This window comes from Belonocnema kinseyi, chromosome 9 (assembly GCF_010883055.1).
Source record: "Belonocnema kinseyi isolate 2016_QV_RU_SX_M_011 chromosome 9, B_treatae_v1, whole genome shotgun sequence".
NCBI classification, from domain to species: domain Eukaryota; kingdom Metazoa; phylum Arthropoda; class Insecta; order Hymenoptera; family Cynipidae; genus Belonocnema; species Belonocnema kinseyi.
The window spans coordinates 52,272,960-52,299,378 of NC_046665.1; the positions used below are offsets into that span (position 1 = coordinate 52,272,960).

At 26.8% G+C, this 26,419-nt stretch overlaps 1 protein-coding gene across 1 annotated transcript; it reads right to left on the reverse strand.

Moving 5' to 3' along the window:
* Positions 1–327: 327 nt before the first annotated feature.
* Positions 328–14,690, reverse strand: LOC117179670 (innexin inx7). The gene is made up of 7 exons (XM_033371689.1): positions 14,457–14,690; positions 14,261–14,351; positions 13,755–13,827; positions 9,736–9,913; positions 7,165–7,505; positions 4,223–4,413; positions 328–1,214 (listed from the first exon to the last, which is right to left on the reverse strand). The coding sequence occupies exons 1-7, from the start codon at positions 14,545–14,547 to the stop codon at positions 962–964; spliced, it is 1,218 nt and encodes a 405-aa protein (XP_033227580.1). The 5' UTR covers positions 14,548–14,690; the 3' UTR covers positions 328–961.
* Between the last annotated feature and the right edge of the window lie 11,729 nt (positions 14,691–26,419).

The window sequence follows — 26,419 nt, forward strand, 5'->3', positions numbered from 1 at the left end:
TACATTATCAAGCGACAAAGGAATAGTTATATTTTAAGATAAAAAAGTTAATTTTTATTTGAAACAAATAATCTTTAACAAAATAATTAAATTGCTTAACAAAAAAATTTTTAACAAAGTAGTTCAACTTTAAACAACCAATTGAACTGCTCGAATAAAAAATATAAATTTCCGTAAAAAAATGCTAAAATTAAATTTTCATACCAGAAGTGATGATTTTTTGTACTGAGAAAGATTCTTCAGTTAAGAGAGAATCATTCAACCATATTGTTAAATTTTCAAGTCAAAAAGGCAATATTTCAACACATTATATATTTTTCACGAAAAAAGTTAATTTTCGACCAATTAGTTAAATTTTTGACAAAAAAAATGACGTTTTAATAAAATTATTGAATTTTGAACTAAATAAGAAAATGCATAGCCAAAAATATCATTGTAGACTTTAAAACAAAACAAAAAATGATTTTCTAGGACGGACAAAGAATGTTTACAAAATTGTTGAATTTCTTTGGGGAGAAAATATATTGGTCGATAAATCTCTATGTCTCTTTAATGTTTCCCCCTGAAAGCAAGAAATTTCTTCAAAGCTCAGTATTGAAATTTCAATGTTTCATTACTTTGATGTGTCATAACAACTGTCAGTCTACATGAAAATTCATGACAGGCAATTGGCAGATAAAAAAAAGTCCGAAATCTGATCCAATTTCGGGATCAAGTTGATCAACTAGCATTTACTACATAAAATCAGTACATTTGGAAACTTAAAAGATGATTTGCGTAGCATGTGTAAGCATTATGAATAAAAAATATTTAACAATTGCAAAAACCAAAACCAATTTCATTCATAATTCAGGTAGCAAATCATAAAAACAGTAGCTCCATAGTTCTATAAGAGCTTCTTTTAAAATCCAGATTAGTTTTTTGTTGTTATTTGATTATAAAAGGGAATTTATTGAATTTTTTATGTAGCTTTCTTCAAAGGTTCATATTCCTCCATCGGAATGGTATTATACCTCGCTTGTTTTCTTTCCTCGAGGTCTTCAGCCAACTGGTATAACAGCTCTTTGAACACGTAATTGTCTAAGTTCTTTGCTATGTAATAAAGGAAAAGCCAGTCACCGAAGTGGTAGTCGTTTGTAACCCTGAGTACGTTCCAGGGATTATATTTCCCTGGGCAGGCCATGGAGAACACGAGTTTGTTGAAAATGAGACTTCTGCAAAGTGAAAATTTATTTTTATTGGTTTAATTTTCTCCCGTATGCTTTTGTTTTATCTTAAAAAGGGACTTTTAATTCACGATTAATAATTGGTCGCAATATCCCTTTCAGATTAAAAAATGTTTAAGTTAACAATTTTACATAAAAAGCATGCTTTTTATGCAGAAGTATTCTACACTAGGCGATTATACATCTAGTGTATGATAACTTTGTGAAACTATTCACCTGGGCTGATTCGCAGTGAGATTGATCAGCGACCTGTGTGATTAGTTAAAATTTTAGATAAAAAATAAATTTTCTACCAAAAAACAATGATTTTTTAACAAAATAGTTCAATTTTCAACCAAAGAGATGAATTTCCAACTAAAATCTAGAATCGTCATCCAAACAAATAAGTTTTCGTCCACATTGTTAAATTTTCTACATAATAGAATAAGTTTTAATCAAAAGAAATAATTTCTCAACGAAAAATATAATAGTTTATACACCAAACTTTCGCATTCAGTCACCCCATTCTCAGCCTTCCTAGAACTGCTGGCTCCTTCAGTTTCTCAGGGGAGCAGAGCAAGAGCGGTTGTGACATTATATATATAGATATATATTCCCATTAGAAACGAGTCAGGCGGCGCTCCCTGTTTACGTTTCGATCCCACCGACATCATTCAAGGCTATTTGAAGGCAAGCCCCGACACTTGACTGAAAGCGAGAGTTTGGTATATTTCCATATAAATCGAAAACAGTTGAAATCAACCAAAAAATACGTATTTCTAACAAAATAGTTGAATCATCGACTAAATAGATGAATTTTCAACAAAATACATGTAATTTTAACGGAGCAATTGAATTTTCAACTAAAAATAAATAAAATTTTAAAAACAAAATTCAACCAAATTTAAATTTAAATTCCCAACCAAAGAGATTAATTTTTAACTAAAAACTAAAAAAACCTAAGAAATAAACGTTTAACTAAAATAAAAAATCTTCATCCAAACGGATGACTTTTCGACCATATAGTAGAAAACTCAACTAAAAAGACGAATTTTTAACAAAGCAGTTGATTTTCCAACCAAAAATATTTTTTTACACAAAACTGCCTAATTTTAAACAAAATAGATTGATGATAATTATACCAAATAGTTGAATTTTTAATCAACAAGGTTAATTAATATTAATTTATTAACAACAATTAAGGTAATTAATTAACATTAATTTTTGACAAAGCAGTTTAATTTTTAATAAAGAAGGTTCCTTTTCTACCGAAAAAGTCTAATTTTCAACAAAATACATGAAATTTTAATGAAGTAGTTGAATTTTGAACTAAAAAAAAATAATTTTAAATACAGTTAAATTTCCAATTTAAAAATTTCGTTTCAACAAAAAACAAAACAGTTCAATATTTAACTAAAAATTCAATTTAAAAAAATGAATTTTCAACAAAATAATTAAATTTACAACGAAAGAGACGAATCTTCAACTAATTAGGAATCCAACAGAATAATTCAATTTTCACTTTAAAAAATACTTTTCTACCAAAAAGCAATGATTTTTCAAACAAAATATTAGAACTTTGAAACCAAAGGGACGAATTTTCAACCAAATTGTTGAATCCTTAACTAAAAGTTCTGATTTTGAACAGAAACAGTTGAATTTTCAATAAAAATACATTTTTGCAAAAATTTGTAATTCATAAGAAATAACATTAATTTTAAAACTAATAGTTGTCTGTTTTACGGAAAAATAAGAATTTGTAACAAAAAAAGGATATGTTAAGTACATTCAATTTAAAAAATAAAAATTTGCATGAAAGTGGTTAAATTTTCAACTAAAATGATGCATTCCCAGCAAAAAATTGAATGTTTTCCAAAGTTCAACTTTCAATCAAGTATAGTTGAATTTTCAACCGAAATGAATAAATTTCTACCAAAAAAACTAATTTTTTTAACAAATTATATTAATTTTCAAGCAATAATCTTAAAACTCCACAAAAATAGAAATTTCAGCAAAATATACGAATTTCCAACGAAGAAGATTAATTTTTTCCGAAAAATATGAACTTTCAACAAAATACCAGAATGTTTAACTAAAAAAGATTAATTTTAAACCAAAAATGGAATATAGTAATTATTCTTCTTTTTTAGTCGAATTCAAAATTCAAAATTGATCTTTTTAATTGCGAAAAATTATTTTGTTGTTGTTGGGAAATTCCGTTACTTCGTGCAAATGAGACTGTTTCGTTAAAAATTCTGTGTTTTATGAACATTAATTTTGTTAATATAAAAATGTAACTATTACTTTTTCACTTAAAAATTGATCTTTTTGAATTGCAAATTCAATTATTTGGTTCAAAATTCGTCCTTTTTTGTTGAAAATTGGTCAGTTTTATTTGTAAATTTCGCAATTTTTTTGGAAATTTAACTACATGTTGAAAACTCATTATTTTTGGTTTATGATTATTTTTATTTACAAACTGGAGTTTTCAGTTAAAAATTCCACAGATGAGATCATTTAAAATAACTTATTTCATCAGTGAATCAAATTGACTAGTTTTAAACATCCCTTTTGAGTGATTAGAATTTAGAGTGTAGGTATATTTTTAAATTTCGGAAGCTGGATATTACTATATATTGTTCGTACATTTAAAAAAATGGTCCTTTTACTAGAAATAATACACAGCAGTCTCATAATGCGCCCGAAGTTCGGGATCGAGGTTCTCACAAAGCGCCAGCTTAGTTGAAGCACGCATCTAAGCCCTCTAAGGCTTAGCGGGAATTATGTGTGAAAAGGATTGGCGGATTATTTGAATATCCTCTCGCGCACGCGCATCTAATACTATCTAATACTATCATCTAATACTAATACTAATACTCAAGGTTCTTAACGAATTTAGAGGTTATTGAAGGGATGGGCACTTGGTGAGAAAAGGCACTTGGTGAGAAAAGGGCGCTTGAAGAGAAAAGGCGCTTTGCGAGAGTCTAGTGTAATACTGATTATATGATTATATCTACCTGGCATGTAGAGTCATCGTAAGGACCCTCCACAAGAGTCCCAAACCAGTCATAATTGCAAGAAGAATAAACCAGTACCAAAGGAAGATGTATATTTTCTCATTAATAATATTTAATGCCATCACACAAAGAGCATCATGTTTCTGTATTGAACCCGATGGACCATATTTGTGAAAAGTGCATTTAGTGACCTAAATGATTAATTAAGAACATTAAGATATGTTTTCAAAGTCCATGAACTATATGATTGGTAGATTGATATCGATCAGATATTAGACTAATTACTCGCAATCAGTTCATTAATAAAGCCATTTAGCAAAAGTGATCAATTAAAAAATAAATTGACTATTTAATGAAAAGAGCAAACGAATAGTGAACTAGCTTATTAGGTTAATCCAAAAAAGGCTGCTTCAACCATTTTCTTATCTAAAAAAGTGATGTTACCAAATATCTCAAACATAACGGATACATTGTAGTTAAAAAAATTTTTAATGGTTTATGTTTTATTTTCAAGAATTAACTTTAAGTTTTAAAGATTTTAAAATATATCGAAAAAATATCTAGAAGATTTTATGCAATTTTTTTAATTTTTCAGATTTAAAATTTTGCAGGAAACTGAATTTGGAAGGGTGAAAAGATAATACAAATTTCTGAAGATTCCAGGGAAAATTTGTAATGATTTTTTTTCAAAAAGTAATTTTATGAGAAAATTCTAAAAGATTTCAAATGATCGCCTAACATTTGTAAACAGAATGTAGGGTATTTTAAAAGCAATTTTTTTTTTTAATTTTAGAAATAATTCGAGTATGTTCAAGAGATATTTAAAAGTTAAACAGATTTAGAAGCTTTTTTATGAATTTTGGAAGGTTTTACTAGAATAAGGAATTTTTCTTAAGATTCATTGAAAATTCTCAGATAATAAAAAAATTTAATTCTGAGAGGAATTTGGAAAGATTTTAAAAAATTCTGAATTATGTACTACAATTTTGAAAAATTAATTGAAAGAGAATATTAAACAAGATTTCCAAAATCTGCGAAAAAGAATATTTAATAATTTAAAGCAGTTTTTTTATTTTGCAGAATTTAAAAAAAATTGTGTGAAAAATTCGAATAATTTCAAAAGACATTTAGAAGGTTGAGAAGTTCTGAAAATATTCAAAAAGAATTTTCTTCAGATTCATGGAAAAATTTAAAATGATCTTTCACTTTGAAAAATGAATTTTATGTTATTGAAAAAGTCTTTAAACCGTTTCAAATGATTTCCTAAACTTTCGAAAAGAATTGTATAAGATTTTAAACCAAATATTTCAAAATGGCATGATTAATTTTTTTTATTCGAGTAAATTCAAGAGCTGAAATTCCTAAGCAAATTTGAATATATGAATGATATTCGAAATTTTAAGAGGCTTTCAATAGACTAACAATATTTTAAAACTTGAAAAGATTTCCGAAAATTGATTAAATATTTTTTATTTCTTCTTAACTTTTTCTAGTTGAAAATTTAACTCTTTTGTAGAAAATTCGTATTTTTAGTCAAAATTTAATCTTCTTGGTAGATATTCAATCTTTTTTGTATTTTTTTTGTTTAAAAATCATTTTTATTCGTTAAAGATTAAATTATTTCAGTTGAAAAAATAATTTTTTTGGTTAAAAATGTAAGTATTTGATTAAAAAATCATCTATTTTTTTAATTCAATTTTTTACTTGAAATGTTAGAAATTTTATGCATCCGAAAGTGAGTTTAAGATAGTACTATTTGTTCTCGTTTTATACCGGAAATCGTTAAATTTCATTAAAAAAATAATCAGATTTCAGCGATTAAATTTTTGTTAACAATTTTAGATCATACTCGTGTTTTTCATTGGAAATCGTTATAGATTTTAAGGAAGATTTCCACTTTTTAAACAATATTGTAGATTATCGTAACATTTTTAACTGGAAATCAGTGATAAAAAATATTGCCCTTGTTTTTCTTCTCTATCATTTTAGATAATAGATACTATGAAATAAAATTTTTTCATTAACAATAGTTTTATATTTTCATTAAAAAATGTATCGCAAATGATTGGGATCGTCATTTAAAACATGAATTTGAGTTATGAGAAAGAAATTAGAAAAATATATATTTGTATTTTTGACTTCTTTCAAGGCAGTTGAAAATTATTATTTTTTGTAGTAGTTAAAGATTATTCTATTATTTGAACAATACTTTTTGTAATTGAATTTTTTCGTACTGTCCCTTCTTACCAATTTTTAAAAATTGTGAAATTTTAATAAAGCATAGCTTAGCTGTTGGGAAAAATATTCCCTACAATTCTAATGATTCCAATTTTGAAAATAAATGAATAATCATTAAATATAGGTATTTGTTTGAAAAAAATTTTTTTTTAAAAGTGTTAACGATTTTTGGCAAGATTTCTACCTTAAATCAAACTGTATGAACCTTCATCTAATCTAATCTTTTCTCTCGTATAAAACTGTGGAAATTCCATTTATACATCTTAAAATAAAAAAATAAACTGTTAAAAAATACGTATGTTTTAAAATAGTAAGGGGGTATTTGTATAGAATTTTTCCAAAGCAATAATTTTTCTCTCCTTCATTTTGTTCGTATTTTGCGGTTATCTTCTACAAAAAAGCAATTATTTTCAATTGGCCACGTACGTCCAAATTTTTTTTTTTTAATTTCTCGTCACGTCACAAGTTTTAAATCTCGTCTCAAATCTCATTTAAAGTCTTGTCTCGAATTTCGTCTCGAATACCGCCTCGGATCTCGTCTCGAATCTAGCCTTGAATCTCCTTTTTCGTGCAAAAAATACAACGGATGGACTGCGGGGCTACGAAACCCCAAAAAGCCTTTTTTGGACCACCCTATAGCTTATACTGATCAACTGAAGAAACGAAAATCATATAAAATAATTAGTGGTCAGAAATTAGTAAACCTTTGGAAAAATTTCATCCAAAGGATTCATTTTGTCTTCGTGATTATGTCCAGCTTCCTGAACAGCAGTACCAAGATGGAGAAAAGCTCCACCCAAAAACGAATTGGTCAAATAAATCTGGCTGAGAACGTTGGTGAAGTTGAGGACCTCACAAAATCCCAAATAGTAAGCCCAAGGTCGATTTAAATGAAGACGATTTATGAATCCGCTTCGAATTTGGCGTATCTTTTCATCACGATCTCCCCTCGTTGGTATATACATTCCATCGACTTCGATTTTTTCATCTCGTACGGCTAAAGACGCTAAATGTAGTCCAGAGACTAGAAACTTTAAACGGCCACCTAAAAAAATGTATTTTGAATTAACTTTTGAACTGCTCTATTTTAAATTACATCCAAAGAGGCCGTTCAAAAACTGCGTCCCACTTTGGGAGGGGGATGGGGTAACGCACAATAAAACATTACACATGGATAATATAAATGTGAATACAAATTTCTACTGCTTGATTGAAGATTGAAATATTTGTTTAAAATTCATTTTTTTTTAGTTAGAAATTAATTTTCTGAACTAAAAATTCAACTATTCCATTTAAAGAATCACACATTTCTAAAAATTGCTAATTTCAAAACATCGTTTAAGCCATACTCAAATAAAAATCTGAAATCAGAATATAAAAAGGCTCATGAATCAAAATTAGAGTTCCAAATATCTGCATTCCTGATCATTATTTTTGGTTGAAAATTGATTTCTTTTAGTGGAAAATTCAAATATTATCATTTTCACTGAGAATAAATATTTTTAGTTGAAAATTCCACTCAATGGTCGCAAGTTGAACTACTTTGTTAAACGTTCATTTTGTTGGTTGAAGATGCAGCTACTTCTTTGTAGAAAATTCGTTCTTTTTTGGTAGAAAATGAAAAATTATTGATTAGTGTATAGTGTATTAGTGTATATTTTAATTATTATTATGCATTATGATGTATTATTGTTTTGTTGTCTTTTTTCGTAGAAAATTAATTTTTTAACTGAAAATTCAACTATTCTATTAATGGTTGAAAATTGATTATTTTTAGTAGGAATTTAAACAATTTGGTTTAAAATGCATATACTTTGTTGCAAATTTGTATTTTTAGTAGGAAGATTAATCTCCTTGATTAAAAATTCAACTAGATTTTTTAAAACTTATTTTTCTTTCTTGGAAATTCATTTTTTCAATTGCAAATTTAACTAACCCATTTTTGGCTAAACATTGTTTTTATTTTTAAATTTAACTATTTCTGCCGAAAATTCGCCTTTTTAAGTTAAAAATTAAACTTTCTTTAAAATTCGTCTTCCTGCATTGTAAGTTTGATTATTTTCGTATAAAATTCAACTATTAGGTTGAAAACTAACATTTTGTTCTAAAATTAACTTTGTGATTAAAAAGTACCTTTTTGGTTGAAAATTAATTTTTCGTGAACAATTAAACTGTTTCCAAGAGAATTTCCCTGTTTTGGTCTGAAAATCAAGAATTTGGTTAATATTCTTTTTCTCTCTTAACTGAAAACTCTTTTCAGGTTGGAAATAAAATTTTTAGTAGAAAATTTATATTTCCGGGTTTAAAATAAAACTTTTTTGTGGGAAATTCATATTTTTGATTTAAAAAATTCTCTTTTTTTCAAAATTTTTCGTTTTGGGTTGGAAGTTCTATTATTCATTTTTTTTCTCTCGTTACAGAAAAATCTTTCACAGGTTGAAAAAACATATTTTCGAGTTAAAAATTCCACTCTTTTGTTGAAGATACGTAATTTTTATTTGAAAACTTAGGTCTTTTTGCAGAAATTCCATCTTTTTAATTTTAATTGCAACTGTTTCATTAAAAATAAATTTTTGTTAGTGATGGTATCAACTATTACATTTTTTCGTTGAGAATTCATATTTTTTGGGTTAAATCCGACTGTAATTCTATATAAAATAAAAATCTTTTCTTCTTTAAAATATCAACTATAATATCTTTTACTGAGAATTAATTTTTTTTTTATGGAAAATTCAAAGTTAAATTATTTTGTACAAAATTTAACAATTTTGTTAAAAATTCATCTTTTTTAACAAAAATTTCACTTTTTTGTTGAACATTCGTCTTTTTGGGGAGAAAATTCATCCTTTTGAACTGAGAATTCAATTATTTTCTAGATAATTTATCTATTTGGCTTTAAAATTCAACTATTTTGTTGAAAATGTAACAGTGTGATTAAAAATCCAACTATTTTATTTTATATTTATTGATTTTGTTAAAAAGTAATCTTTTTTGTTTGAAAATGAAACCGTTTTGTTGAACATTCATCTGTTTGAATGAAAATTTATTTTTTCATGGTAGAAAAATTCTCGGTTGAAAATTCAACTAGCTTCTAAAAAATTCGACTTTTTGGTCTAAGATTCAAAATAGCGAGACGCAGTTTTTGAGCAGTCCCTAATGGCTGCAGAAGAATTCAAAATAGAAAAAAGCTTTGTTTAACATTCTCCAAAAATCCCAAATCATTATTTAATTTTCTGGTATTAGTAATTAATGATCAAAATTAAATTTCCTTTTACCTTCAGTTGACCTCCAGATATAATGGGGTAGGTAGAAAAGCAATGCTTGAAAGAAGAGAACAAAAGGAACCCATTGGTAATAAGCATGATGAACTACGTCATCTTTCTTGCTCATGGGACCGACACCAGGATGAGGTACTTCTCCCTCTTCTACTGCTGTCTGATTCATATGCTTCACCTGTAAAATTGAATAATTTAATATTTTTATATAAAATTCATTAATAATGTTAAGAGACATCACACCCCCTGACAATCTCCACTAATACCTCTTTATGCTCTCTTTATTATTATGTATCATCATTTTTTTCTGTAAAAAATTAATATTCTTCATTAGAAGTTGAACTACTTTTAAAAAGATTAATTTTAGCCGTCAATGATCCATCTTTTTGGTTAAAAAATTAAATACATTATTTCCTCATTTCAAACGTAATTGAAATATTAAGGAGAGAACATTTTTCTGCCTTCAATTAATTAAAAATTTAAAAAACAAAAATGTTCCTCTTGCAATTGTTAAATTCAAACTTCTTATACATAAATGAATTGAACAATTTTCATTTTAAGTCGTTTCAAAATAAAATTGTTCAACTGTTACCTATATATGTAAAAATGTAATACGTTCTCTTAAAAATTATAAAAATTTTAAAGAAAATAATTACAATTTTTGTCTATTTTCTTTTTATTTCAACCAATTTAGTTTAAAGTTGTATTGTTTTAAATATTTTATTTATAATTACTCATTTTAAATGACGGGTAAAATACTACTAGGTATTACAAAATCGTTATTTTTTAAATTAAAAAATGTTTAGTTCAAACGCTTTAACTGTTTAATTGTTTAGGACTTTAGGTCTGTAAAACTGCATTTTTAAATTTCTTAAATTACAAAGATACGTTTAAAATTATAACTTAAAATGGATTATTTTGAATCAAAAGTGGAATATTTTATTTTGCAGTTTAAAAAATTAATTTAAAAAAATCGAATTTTAAAAGAGCTAAATTCGACCAGAGAAGAATCATTTTCAACAAAACACTTAAATTTTTAACCAAATAGCTGAGTTTTCAAACTAAAAAGATGATTTTTCGAACGATAAGATGAATTTTCTACCAGAAGACGAATTTTCAACGAAATATATGAATTATCAAGCAAAAAATTACATTTTTGAATAAGAAAATAAAAAAAATAAAATTTTCCAGACAAAATTTAAATCTCCAACCACAAAAAGATGAGTTTTCAACCTAATAGTTGTATATTTTCAGACAAATTGAAAACATTTACATAATTGTTTTCTTTGAGGATTCAACTTTTTTTTAACTTCATCTTTTTTGGTTAAATTTAACTGTTTTGTACATAAATTAAAATTTTTTTGATTGAAATATCAACAATTACAGTTTTCTGTGAGAATTAATCTTTCTTGTTTGAAAATTGATATCTTGTTATATTTCGTTAAAAATTAGTTGTTTCTAAACTTAAATGTTCAACTGAAAATTTAACTATTATATGGTATGTTTTTAGTTGAGGATCTCTTTAATATAAAATTCAAATATTTTGTTAAAAATTACTTTTTTATTCGTTGAAAATTAAATTTTCAATTTAAAGTGTAAGCACAACATTATTAGTTGAAAACTGATCATTTTTAGTTGCAAATTCAACTATTTGGTTACAAACTTGTCTTTTGTAAAAATATTGAAGTGTACAGTATTCTATTTTAAATCAATCTTTTTCAATCGCTTTTAGCCTAGAATTCAACTGCTTGCTTGAAAATTCATCTATTTGGTTTGCAAAATTCAAAATCACATATTTTTTTGTCGAACATGTAACTATTTGGTTGAAAATTTTTTTTTAATGTTCAGTCTCTTCATTCAAAATTCAACTATTTGGTTGAAAATGTACGTACTTTATCGAAAATTCGTCTTTTTTATGTAAATCGACTGTTTTTGTTAAAAATTCTTACTTTTTGCTAGAAAATTAATCTTCTCGGTTGAAAAATTTCAATTTTTGGTTGATAATTTATGTTTTTTGTTTAAAGTTCTTTTTTGTTGTTGCAGAAAATCAATTTTTTGGTTTAAAAAGCAACTGTTTTGTTAAAAATTTAAGTTTTTTAAAAAATATAAACGTCTTTTAGTTAAAATATTAAATATTGCATGTATCGTTAAAAATTCATTTTTTACCTGAAAATTTAACAATTTGGTGGAAAATTCAACTGTTTCGTTGAAAATTTAAATATTTTCTAGTTGAAAATTCAACTATTTGGTTGAAAATTAATCTGTCTTGGTTAAAGATTAAACATTTTTAATTCGTCTTTTTCAGTTGAATTATTGAATTCAATTATTGAATTTAATCAACAACTTGGTTTAAAGTTGAACTGATTGGTAAATAATTCTATTTTTTGGTTTACGATTCATAATAGTAAAGAATACATCTTTTTGGCTTAAAGATTCAACAAATCAACAATTTGGTAGAAAATTCTACTATTTGGTTGAGAATTATTTCCTGTTTTTGAAAATGCATATGTTCGGATTAAAAATTCCATTATTTTTTCAAAATTCATCTTTTTGGTATAAAAATTCACATCTTTTGGTACAAATTTCATCTTTTTTAGTAAAAAATGCAAAAATTTGGATGAAAATTCTTGTATTGTGTGAAAATGTCCTCTTTCTTTGTTGAAAATTCAATTCTTTTCTACAAAATTAATTCGTTTTTTTTTATTAATTTTATTAACTGAAAAATTGACTTTACCATTTTAGGTTCCAAAAAAATTTTTTAGTTGAAAATTCAACTGATTGGTTTGAAAATTAATTATTTTTGATAGAAAGTTTGGTTTGATCCAAAATCTACATTTTTCAAATTTAAATCTTAGGAATTTAAAGCTTTCATTTTTTAATTCAATATGGTATCTAAATTAATTTTATTCGAAATAATGTATTCATCTATTTGCTTGGAAATTAATCTGTTTTGGTCGAGGATTTAACTATTTGAAAATTATTTTTTTCTTTAAAAATCAACTTTTCAATTTTAAATTAAACTAACTTATATTTTTGGTTGAAAATTTATATTTCAAATTAAAATCTATTTTTTCTATTTAAAAATGCAACTATTTGGTTAACAATTATACTGTCTTGTTTAAGAAATCAACTATTGTCGTGAAAATTGGTATTTTTTTGTTGAATTCATCTGTTTTTATATAAATTAAAAAAAAAAATTATTTAAGCATCAACCTTCACGTTTTTCTTGCAGAACAACATTTTTTTAAATTAATCTCTTTGTTTGAAAATTAATTTATTTTGGTTCAGAATTCAACTATTTTGTTTCAGATTTGTCTTTTTTTGTTGCATTCAACTATATTTATATATATATATATATTTTGAGAATTGATCTCTTAGGATAAAAATTTAAAAATGTTGTTGACAAATAGTCTTCTTTTTTGCTTTGAAAATTAAATTCGTAACTCAAAATTTAACCATTATATTTCTAGTGAAAATTTTGTATTTAAAATTAAAATTAATCTTTTCTAGATGTAAATTCAACTATTTGGTTGAATATCATGGGTTTTGAATTAATTTTTCAACCGAAAAATTAACCATTCCATTTTTGATTGAATACTGATTTTTTCGTTAAAAAATTTAAGTATTTGGTATAATATTCATATAGTTGGCTCGAAATTCATATATTCTTTTGAAAATTCGTATTTAGGTAGAAAATTCATTTTCTTGGTTGAAAATACAACTGTTTTTTGGTTGAAATTTAATTTTTTTGTTTAAATTCGTCTTGTTGAGTTTAACATTTATGTCTTTTGATAGAAAATTTTGCTGATTAAAAATTAAACTATTTTGTTGAAACTTGAAGTCTCAGGAATTTAAAGTGTTTGATATTAAAATCAGTATGGCACGCGCACCTGAATTAATTTGGTTTAAAATAATTTATTTCCCTCTTTTCGTAAAAAATCGCCCTTTTTCCCTTGTCTGGAAAACCTATTGTTCTGTGAAATCTTTATTAATTAAGTAATTAAATTAAAGAAACCTACGACAGTAAAAGTGGACGTGAAGAAGCAGAATGTGTCTATTACATGATTTGGCACCCCAGTATCGCTTGTGCATCTGAAAGAAATTTTTTTTTTTAATTTTACAAGGCGTTAATGTCAAATAAAGGTCTGTAATCAATGACACGTGTTTTGAAAATATTGAACAACACTTAGTATTTTGCATCATTAATGGTTTTTAAATTATAGACCTCGTGTAAGGAAAAAATTCACCCGTACTTTTGCAAGTTTCAGGTTAGCAAATGAATCATGTTTTACAAAACGTAAAATGATTTTCACAGGATGCAAAATAATTTTTCCAGGATGTAAAATAAAAAAGTTCAAAGAAGGTTTTCCCTATTCGTAAATAACGTAACTCGTAAACTCGTTGAAATAGTGTAAATCAAGTCTTGAATAGTGTTTCGCGAAGGCTCATATATTTATTTTTTAAATATTCTTGTTTATGGCACAAAATTACAGTTGTGAAAGCTTGTTGCACAAAAGTCAAGTACCTTATGTGTTCTCCAATGAATTCCCTTGTAGAAACGAGAAGACAGCCAGCCAAGAGAATCAGGAAGGTGGCTCTGTAATGGAGTTTAAAAACTAAAAGAAAAAAAGGCAGGATTTAGTGTGCAGAGACTAATGATAAATGACATTGGCCCACTTCTCTGACAGACTTATTGATTGTAAAACAAAAATTATTCGTACTGATATTATCGATGGAAACATAATCCGGGTCGACTTTTAGTTTGAGATGATTCTTCAGGACGGAAAATGTTTTAAGAACCGTTGTCGGCATATTGTATCACTTTTAACGTAATTATTTATCAGAAATTGTTTAAACTTTTGCAGATTTTAATTTAGGACGAATTTACACTAAAAACTTGTTTATTGCACTGCTGTCTTTGTGGAATTTGATCTACCATGACGATCTCAATCGTTCAGAATTCGATTGGACACTGAAGAGTTATATGAGAAATTCTACTTTGCCTTATCTTTTTTAGCTATATATGTACAAACTCATTTCTAGAGATACGAATTTTGTATCGTTGAGGGGTTTACTTGTTTCTCGTAGATATCCGAAATTCCCGAGTGATAAGAGAGATGATAAAAGATCTTACATTAAAGGCAGTGGCAGACGTCTTTATGCTTTGATGCCAGTTTTTAAATAAGAAGAATATTCATGATTCATGATTCGTTTCTTCAAGTTTAACCCAAACTCCGAATCTCCGTAGGGACCGTTTATTGATTATGTAAACTTTTTTTCTGAAATTTTGAATTGTCCGTAAGTTTTGACACACCCTCCCTCGTCTTACTTAATTTTTGCAGCCTATTTGTTTGCTTATGAATTAACAAAGTAGTTCAAGTTTCAATTAGGTATTTGATCTTTCAACCGAAAAAGATGCATCATTCAACGATCAATGTATAATAGTTGATATTTGAACTAAGGAGAGGTTTTCATTTTAAATCAAAAACATTGGAATTAAATAAAAAAAAAAAAGAATTTTCAACAAAGTATTTAAATCTTCAGAAAAAGATAGATTAATTTTCAAGCAAATAGATGCTTTTTTCATCAAAAAAGATTACATTTCTACCAAAAAGAAATGAATTTACAAATAAAAAAAACGAATACTTAACAAGAGATAAATTTGGCTTATAACTTTAAAAAAATTAATTTTTATTTAAAAAATAGAACTCTTTTTTTTATTGAAAATTATTTTTCAATTTAAAATGTCAACTATTCCATTATGTGTCGAAAATGCACCGTTTTTAGTTAAGGATTCAATAATGGGTTAAAAACTTATGTATTTTATTGTAAATTGATCTACAGCACAACAAATATTAATTTTCAAGCAAATAGTGGCTTTTTTCACCAATAAAGCTGAAATTTCTACGAAAAGAAATTAATTTTCAAATAAGAAAAAACAAATGCTCAACAAGAGATAAGTTTTCAATCACGAAGGATTTTTTAGTCAATTAGAAAAAAAAATGATCTAAAATGTTGAATTTCCTATCCAAAATACACATTTTCAACTGAATACACATCAACTTTAAACCAAATAGGTGAATTTTCAACAAAGAAAATTCATTTTCTACCAAAAAAGACGAATTTTCGAAAAAATAAATACATTTTTAACTGCATGTTTAATCAAGAAGGTTAATTTGATACTAAAAAATACGATTTTTCAATAAATTACATAAATTGTTGGATTTTTTACTAAATAGTTGAATTTTGAAACTAGAAAAGAATTTCAACACAAAAAAAAACGAATTTTTTGCAAAACAGTTGAATTTTTTAACAGATAGTTGAATTTTCAACTAGAAAAAATTGTTAGAAAATATTTATTTTTAACCAAGAATAATAATTTTTAGTCCTCAAATGGCCAGCGGAAACTCTACACAATTAAGTTGAAAAACTTTTTTATTAGATTAAAATTACATTTTTCTTTAAGAATTAATATTTTTTGTTTAAAAATTGATATCTTTGGTTAAAAATTTTAATATTTTGTTGAAAAATAGTCGTTTTCCCCTGATATTTATATTTATAACTAAAAATTGAACTATTATATTTTTTTTACTGAAAGTGTATATTTAAAATTAAAATTGATCTTTTCCAGATGAAACTTCAACTATTTGGCTAAAAATTAATCTGTTTTGGTTGAGGATCAACTTATCTTTTTTAGTTTTGTCCTTTTTAGTTTATTTTAACTGTTTTTTACTTAAATCAAACTGTTTTTTTATTAAGACACCAATCATTAAATTTTTCTTTAAGAACTCATCTTTTTTTATTCAAAACATAAAGTTGAAAATTTAAATATTCTGTTGAAATTAAGTGGATTTAATTATGAAAATTAATTTCTTCACTGAAAATTGAAGCATCCTTTAAGTTACAAAATAATTGAATTTCATTTGGTTAATAAAAAACTTCATTATACTAAAAGTGATGAATTTTGATTTTCAATAAGAAAGTTCAGTCTTCATAGTATTTTGGTAAAATATTGATAGGTGGCAGTAAAGTATTTTGTTCCAATTTCGAATATTTTAGGAGAAAATTGATAAAGTTAAAGTTAAAAAGATCTATTTTTATTTAAAAACTGTAGCTCTTTTTGTTTGGTTGAAAATAATATTTTTATTTAAAATTTCAACTATTTCATTATTTGTTGAAAATGCATAGCTTTTAGTTAAGGTTTTAACAATTAGGTTAAGAACTTAGTATTTCATTGTAAATTTGTATTTTTTAGTTAAAAAATAAACTTCTTGGTTGAAAATTCATCTTTTTTATTGAAAATTAAAAGTTTTTGACTGAAAAATTATATACGGTTGAACATTCAAATCTTTGTTTAAAACTTTTTTTTCTGTTCAAACTTGAAGTATTTAGTCGAAAATTCGCCTTTGCTAGAAAATTAATCTTATTTGTGAATATTCATCGTTGTGATGCAACTTTCTTTCCAATTTTGATTCTAATTTTTTTTAAGTAGTTAATAAACAATTCGAAATGACCAACAGACCAGGAAAAATCGAAAAATGATTGCTTTTTTCACCCGCAATTTTACCAAAAACAAAATTAGAAAAAATGTATCCAATCACTTAATAAATCGCAAATTTCATATCACATAATATAATGCAATTTAAAGAAGATCGATTTAAATTTCCTTGTAAATGCTAAGATCAATTGTTAACTTTTCCAATTCTGAACTCATTCAGTTTACAATGCCTCATTCCAAAATATTTTACTTTACAAATTTTTTATTTTAAGTTTTGATTTTTAGTCGTACCTCTTCAGTTTAAAGAATTTAAAAATGTAGTATTGAAGACCTAAACAAATAAAAGTTAAAAGCGTTTGAATTTGAAATTTTAAAACGATAATTGTTTTAGGCTGATCAATTTTAAATATAAATTAATTAATGATTTTTTAAAGTGAACTTTATTACAAGCGTAAAAAATTTAACCATGATTGTGAAACAATTGAAAGAGGAACTTTTTTATTCTTTACATTTTTATTGTGTTGAAGGCGGGAAAATGTTGTATTTTTAACATTTCAATTGCGTTTGAAAAAAGGAAATTTATTTTTGTAATTTTTATTGAATTGGCACAGGGACATTTTTTATTTTTACCATTTTAATCAAGTTTGAAAGAAGAAAATTTGGGTTTTTCATATTTTATGTACTGGAAGAGGCTTCATTTTGTTTTTATAATTTTGATTGAGATGGAATAGTTTAAAATTTAAGTGTTACGTTTGAGAGAATTTGTTAAAAAATTGTTTTATTGGAAAGTGTTAATAGCATTTATTTCAAACACATAAATTATTGAAAGTTTAAATAAAAATTTAAAGCATAAATTTTTTTAAGATTCAATTAAAAAATTTAAAATTTAAAAGTGTTACACTTTGAGTGCTTTGATTTACAGTTTAGGTTTGATTTCCTGAAATGAACACATTTTCCGTTTTAAGAGTTCGAGTTTTTTCTTTTTTTATGACCCTGAAAATTTCTATTGATTCAGGAAAAACCGGAAAATGAATGGATCTTTTTTCTTAGATTAAAATGGTTCTACTACAATTAGTTGTAAATAATTTGAAACTACATAAGAAAAATAACTTAAGAAAGTTAAAAAAAATTTATTAAAAAATTGAAACGTTTATTGAAAATTTGTTTTTATTCAAAATAACATGAAAGGTGTAAAAATTCTGAGATAACTAGTCATAAGATATGAAGTCGTTTACTTAATTCGGTTGAAGACAAACATAGTAAAAATTTCGTCTTCAAGTTGTTGACATTATATATCATAATTCTAACTAACAAAAGTGGCTCGACTTTAAAAGGTCAGCATACAAATTTTTCCGCTTTCAACGCATGATAAAATGCTAAAATTGTTAGTTCTGAGTTTTCAGTCTGAAAATATTTACCATTCTCAATATTTATATTTCAGAATGTTTAGGAATACTGTAAAATAGAATTTAGTGAAATATATTTGGCTTCAAGTTCCGAAGTATTTGAATTTCATTAGTTTAAAAAATACTTCACTCCACTAAAAGTGATGAATTTTCAATACAACAGTCGAATTTCCTACATACAAATAGTTGATATTTCAACTGAAAACAATCAATTTTTAGCAAAAAATTTATTTGTTTAGTTATAAATTTGTCAAATTAATTTTAAAGAAAGAAATCGAATTTTCAACAAGATAGTTCAATTTCTAGCTAAGAAAATTAATTTTCAAACAAAAAAAAAGAATTTTCAACAAAATTGTTCAATCTGCAACCATTTAAATAATTTTTTTAACAATTAGTTTGATTTTTAATCAGTATTTCAATTTTCGACCTTAAACTATGAATTTTCAACGAAAAATGTGATGAATGAATTTTTAACTAAAAACAAACAGTTTGCAGGCAAACATGGAATAGTTAATTTTTCAATTCAGTTTTAGTTTTTTGTTTGAAAAAGGATTTGTTGAATTATAAATTTATAACATAAAGTTTGAAGAAATAAATTGAATTTTGGACAAAGAAGTTAAATTTCCAGTTCAAACAAATTGATTTTTAATACAAAAGATCGAAATTTCGATCAAATATTTCAATTTGAGGAAATAAAATGAATTTTTACAAGTTGTTCGACTTTTAACCAAGTAGTTGAATTTTCAACCTTACACTATGAATTTTCAACGAAAAATGTGTGAATCGAATGTTTAACTGAAAACAATGGATTTGCAGCCAAAAATAAAATACCTCAATTTTTAGTTAGGAAAATAACTTTCAAATAAAAAAATTATTTTTAACAAAGCAGTTAAATCCTTAACAAGTAATAATACTTTTTAACACAATAGTTCAACTTTTAACCACGTAATTTATTTTTTGACCGAAACTGATGACTTTTTAACAAAATAGTTGAATTTGCAACTGAAAAAGCTACATTTTATTAACTATAAATTGAACTGTTACACTTAAAGTGAAAATAAATTTATTGATATAAAATAGTTCAATTTTCAATCAAGAAGGGTGATTTTTCAACAAAATAGAGGAATTGAAGAAAATTAGGCTACAAAAAAAGTTGCGTTTACAAAAAAATAGTTGAACTTTCAAGAAAAGGAGACGAATCTTTAAAAAACAAAAAAAGAAAGGATTTAACATGTTAAATTTTCAAGCCAAATAGGTAAATTCTCTACAAAAAAGATTAATTTTCAACACGAAAATATAAATTTTTAACTAAAAAATAGTTTTCAACCAAATGGTTAAATTTTCAACACGAAAATATGATTATTTAACCAAAAAAGTTTTTTTTCAACCAAATTCTACTAATAAAATTAATTTTCAAACAAATATTTTATCATTCACCCTAATAGTTGAATTTGGGGAAAATAGTTTTAGACCCAAAAGTTGGATTATAAACATATTTTAAAGAAAACAGTTAAACTTCAACAAAAAAATATTTTGTAAACATGACAAAGAATTTTTCTTAACCATTTTCTTGAATTTCAAATCAAAAGGCGAATTCTCTACAAAGAAAATTAAAATTTGTACACAAAAATATGAATTCTTAACTAAAAAATTAATTTTCAATCAAGTAGCTAAGTTTTCTACAAAAATATTATGACTCTGAGCTTAAAAAGAAGAATTGTTAACAGAACAGTTTCAGCTTTAATCCAAAACCTTGATTCTTCAACAAAAAAATTGAATTTTCAACAAAATAGTTGAATTTTCAATTCACAAAATTAATTTTAAAGAAAGAAATCGAATTTTCAACTTAATAGATAAATTTTCAGGTAAAAAATTAATTTTCAACAAACAAGAACGAATTTTCAACAAAGCAGTTGAATATTCAACCAATAAAGTGATATTTTAACAAAGTGGTTTGACTTATAAACGAAGCAGTTGAATTTTGAACTAAGTCCGATCATTTGCAGCCAAAAAAAGGAATGGTTATAAAGATGTATTTTTAACCGAATAGTTTAATTTTGAACTCAAAAAGATAAATTTGTAACCTAAAAATTTCATGATTCAAATAAAAAAATATCTTTTGAAAGAAGTACGGAATAGTTAAATTTTCAGTTAAAAAAAAATTCAAGGACAAAAAAAAACAAATTTTTAACAAAGCAGTTAAACTTTAAACAAAAAACGATGTTTTGAAAACAAATAGTTAAATTTAAAAAAGAAAAATAGGTATAGGCCAAAAAGTTGCATTTATAACTAAATAGTTGAACTTTCTTGCAAAAAAAACGAATGTTTAAACTAAACAACGAATTTTCAACAAAAGAGTTCAACTAAAAAAAAGAAAGATTTTTTAATTAAGAAAGAAAAAAATTAAAGCGTATTGTAGAATTTCCATTTGAAGAAAGAAATCGAATTTTCAACAAAATATTTCAATCTTGGACCAATAACATGAATTTTTAACAAAATGGTTCCGCTTTTAACCAAGTACTTTAAAGGAAAAAACAGAAATTCTCTACAAAAAATGTGATAATTGAATCTTTAACTGAAAACGATCAATTTGAAGCCAGAAATAGAATAGTTCAATTTTCAAATAATGACTGTTTAACAAATCAGTTGAATGTTTAACAAAATAATGAAAGTTTTAACAAACTAGTTGAATTTTTAATAAAGCAGTTAAATTTCCAGCTGCAAAGATTTTTTTAACCCAAATAGTTGAAGTATCAACGAAAAACATAAACTTTTTAACCAAAAAGTTGCTTTATGAGAATGAAAAATAACAATTCATAACTACAAGTGGAATAGTTAAATTTTCAGTTAAGAATAATTGATTTTCAATAAAAAAACGAATTTTGAACAAAGTAAGGAAAATTTCAAACAAAATATGTTTTTACTTTATTTAAAAACAGTTCATTTCAACCAAAAAAAAGGTGAATTTTCAACGTTTCGGTATACAATAGTGGTCCTCTTCAGTCGAATGTTTTATTCGGTAAAAAGCTACATTCATTGTTTTCCAAAATGATTTCTTTTTAAACTCGCTTTGAATTGTACTCTTTACCATTCTCAACATTTTGTACGGCAATTTGCGAAATTGCTCTGAAGACTCCTCTTCGATATCCCCACTACTGCCACCCTACTCTCTCTCTCTCTCTCTCTCTCTCTCTCTCTCTCTCTCTGTCTCTCTCTCAATTTATCTTTTTTATTTTCTCATTGATAATGATCAGTGATAAAATACGATAGGAATTGATATTCACTCTGGGTAGGAATGAAGAGGTGTGTTTCAAAGAACGTGATTCAAGTACATTGGTACAGAATTTTAAACCGAAAATGGAACACTAAAAAGTGTCCTGAATTTCAATTTAACCACATGTGAGACCAAATAAAAAATTTACGTCACGCAACATTTTTGGCTCAGGAGTATTGTGTCTTTGTTGTTTTATGTTTTTTTTTGTATACTACTTAAAAAACTGGTTGCAGGCAGAATGTTGTATGAATCCTAATCAATTTTTTCTTAAACAATATTCAGACTTCTCAGCCCAAAAGTTTCTGAAAGCAGGCAAAAAGGGATGTTTTTTACGAAAATAGGGGAATAATAGGTGAGTTTTATTTTAATAAAATAAATTCAGGCAAGTGGATAAGTCCGTGCTAAGTTACTAGTTCAAACTAAAGTATTGTTAGTATATTGTTGCACCAATTTATATTCAGACTTTAAAAGGAAACCACATTCAAATTTTGCGTAGTCGATCATTGAATCCATAGTGATAAAGTAACTGTATTATCGATACATCGATTGTACCGCAATTAGCAACATATTCATCCATCTCGTCGGAATTGTTGTTGGCGTCGGCATGTCAATCACAATTACTTTACGTCCATACGAATTTCCATTATATTAAATAGTATTTTATATAAAGTTGGTTTTATCAATTCAGAATACCTTTTCCAAAAACAAATTTAAGAAAAGAACATGGTCCTTCGAGCCGGATGATTTGGTAATCATCTTAAACCAATTCTCGAGCACGCAGCGTGGCCGACGCACAAATCAAGGTCGTGAGAATCGACAAATCAACAAAGAAGCAGACAAAGGAACATCCTTTGGAAATAAAGTGATCATCTTTTCCAGTGCCAATATCAAGGCAAAAGGCATGGATCAATGCAAAATCAACCCTGGGAAGAAATTATCGAAAAGAAAATCATTTCGTCTAAACCGTAGTCGACGTAGAAGGAAAGGATAATAACGTCGACAACAAAGGCATATCATCTGTGTGGCAGAGTAACCACAATCTCCGAAATAAACGCAATTCGTCAAACTGTAAGTCTGTTCCTTTCATCCTACATATGCATGTATTTCCATGCAAAATAATTAAGACAAGCATTTAACAAATTCGTGTCCGGTTTCGGTTCAGGGAAACATAATATAACAGAGTTAGAAGTCAGAGTCGAAAAGTATGAGAATCTTTTATCTGATTTTAGTGAGGTTCAAACCAAAATTGAATTAGTTGAACATAAATTAGATCCAGATAGTCAAAATCCTCAAGCAGAAAAAGAAAGAAAGGATTTTGAAATCGCATATTTCGAGGTTATGACAAATCAGGCAATTTTATCAAACAGAAAAAAGTGGCACCTAAGAATTGGTACCAGAATCTAGGAATTACGGTAATAACAACAATAATACTTCCGATTTACAGGTTCTAAACGAAAATTCATAGATCGATGGGTTAATAAAACGTCGTGAGAAAATATTGATACAAATTTGACATTTTCATGAATTTTTGTCGGTATTTGATAAACAAAAAGTCAAATTTCACAAATTCGCGTTCGAGTAGAAATTTACGAAAAACTTTGGTCGGAATTTGATTCGAGTCAAACCAGTATTGAAATGATTAATGATTCTAGAGAACATTCAAAGGCGCGAACACAATTTGAAGAAATTTATTTTGATTCTATGTCTATCGCTCAAGATATTCTCAAAGACGAGGATGCATAAAATGTAGTACCTATAGATCTCAACGGTAGTATTTCAATAAATTTTGATTTATCGAATGTTAAGCTCCTACCATTACCTCTTCCCACCTTTGACGGAAATTATGAAAAATGGCAGAACTTTCATGACACGTTTCAAGCGTTAATTCAAAACAATAAAAGTCTACCCGAAGTCGTGAAATTTTACCATTTACGTGGAGCGCTTAAAGGTTCAGCAGCTCAAATAATAGACTTAATTGAAACATCAGCGGAAAACTATGCAGTAGCGTGGAGTTTATTAAAAAAGCGATACGAAAATTCTAGAATTATTGTGCATCATCATGTATTAGACAATACTTTAAAACATATAAGAGAATTTGCTGATTTATGTTATTTGTTCTAAAATCGATCCAATTACAAAACGCAAATGGGAATCAAAAATGATTGCTCACAATTTAAAAACTATGACACAATTTACGGAAATTTGATCGAATCGTTGTGTAGTTCTGTAAACATTACATCCGGAATTGGTAAATCAAAATAATTCTAACGTGTCTGTATCAAGTTCTAAATCAAAACCACAGCTTAAGAAAAAATCTGAACAGTCACAATCCTACTCAGCGTCAACCAGACCAAAACAAACGAGCGTTATATGCAACGATTCTCATCCAGTTTATCAATGCGCTAAGTTTATTAACATGCCCGTTAATACGCGGAATCAAGAAGTTCGGAAACACAAATTGTGCTTTAATTGCTTGCGATCAAACCACACTATTCAAGATTGCTTCTGCGGAGGTTGCAAGTATTGTAACAAAAAACACAATTCGCTTTTACACTATGAAAACTCCCCATCAAAACGACAATCAAACGGAACAGCATTAGCTGACGATCCTGCGGCTTCTAAGCAAATAAACAGGGAAACAAACAATCAATTAAATAACGTAAAAACATCAACATTAACCGCGCAAAATTATCATGCGAATCGATAAGAACCAGATGTAGTACTTTCGACTGCAGTCGTTCTAATAAGAGACAAATTTGGTAATTTCCATGAATGCAGAGCCTTAATCGATTCAGGTTCTCAATCAAACTACATTTCAGCAAAGCTATGTGAGCGATTGCAGTTGTCAAAACAAAAAATCAATGTGAAGGTAGGAGGCAATGATGCCATGTCTACTAGTGTAAATCTTCGCACCCATACAACAATAAAGTCGTGATTGAATTCCTACAATGCTTATCTTTCGTTCTTTGTCGTGAATCAAGTCACTGGAATCATCCCAGCTGCAAAACTTGATACTCAAAATATCCAAATTCCAAAAAATCTAAACCTTGCAGATCCATTGTTTAACGTGGCGGGAACATGCGACATTCTCATCGGAGCCGGTATATTTTTAGATCTTTTGTGTATTGGTCAAATTAAGCTAGGAAGAAATCGAACCATAATCCAAAAAACAAAATTCGGATGGATTATTGGAGGGGATAATTTTAATGAAAACCCCGAAACTAAAACTTCGTTGTGCCATCTAAATTAAAACACGGAACTAAGTCAAAATCTTCAAAAGTTTTGGTTAATCGAAAAAGGCGATCAAACTCGTCACTTCTCAAAAGAGGAAAACGCTTGCGAAAATTACTTCGTTGAAACACACATACGATAACAAGACGGACGATTTTCTGTTCGCTTGCCTCTAAAACAAAATCCAAAAAATCTCGGAGAGTCTCGAGATATAGCGTTAAAGTGATTGTACTCAATCGACACAACTTCAACATCGATCAAAATGAACTGCTGTTCAAAGTCAACGCATCAAGTCTGGTACTATGGTTGTTCCACAAGATAAGGATCTTCCTCCAATGAAGTGGCATTTAGGAAGAGTAATAGAAGTGCATCCGGGAAAGGACAGACTTACGCGAGTCGTTTCTGTCCAAACAAAAAATGACGTTACCAAAAGAGCTTTAAATAAGATTGGTATTTTACCAATTGAGGACAATATGTAACTATTCTCCATTTCTTTGCAATTGTATTTTTCATATTGCAAATTGCAACACTATTCGTTTGTTATAAATCTTAACATCATTATAGATATTAAAAACATAAGTCAATCACATGTTTTATCAATATTAACATTATTCTTAAGTTATAATGTGTTGTAAATCATTAACAATGGGATTTTTGTACATCGAATCATTTGTTGAAAGGCTATATTCTTTCAAAGCCGCCGGGATGTTTAGTACTCTATTTCAAACTAAAGTATTGTTAGTATATTGTTTTTAAATTTTTTAATTTATCTGCAATATCATCAGAGATTGTACCTTACCGACAGTAGGTCAACCCTCCAAACCATGAAGGCAGAAAATCTACACAATATCGATCAAGTTAAGAATCTTCAATAACAGAACAATGCTTGACGTCTTAATAAGACTAAATGGAAAATAATATTTTAAAATTAAAATTATTTCTTGAAAAAAAGATCCTACTCCATCTTCACTCCATTGGGAATCGAACCACAAAACTTCTGATTTCCGGTCAGGTGCTTTTCCAATTAAGCTATTAGAGGGATCAGAATAAGAACTCTTAATTCAAGAACATAACGCTAATTTTAGCTAGGTGTTAATGGTACAAGTAATTATTTAAAAATTTTTTAATTTATCTGCTATATCACCAGAGATTGTACCTTACCGACAGTAGATTAACCCTCCAAACCATGAAGGCAGAAAATCTACACAATATCGATCAAGTTAAGAATCTTCAATAACAGAAAAATGCTTAACGTCTTAATAAGACTAGATGGAA

Coding starts and splice junctions, on each gene's coding strand:
- LOC117179670 (XM_033371689.1), bottom strand. CDS start 14,547: ATGCCGACAACGGTTCTTAAAACATTTTCCGTCCTGAAGAATCATCTC. Junction 14,352..14,456: donor TGTTTCCATCGATAATATCA/GTACGAATAATT, acceptor TTTTTCTTTTAG/TTTTTAAACTCCATTACAGA. Junction 7,506..9,735: donor TATCTGGAGGTCAACTGAAG/GTAAAAGGAAAT, acceptor ACATTTTTTTAG/GTGGCCGTTTAAAGTTTCTA.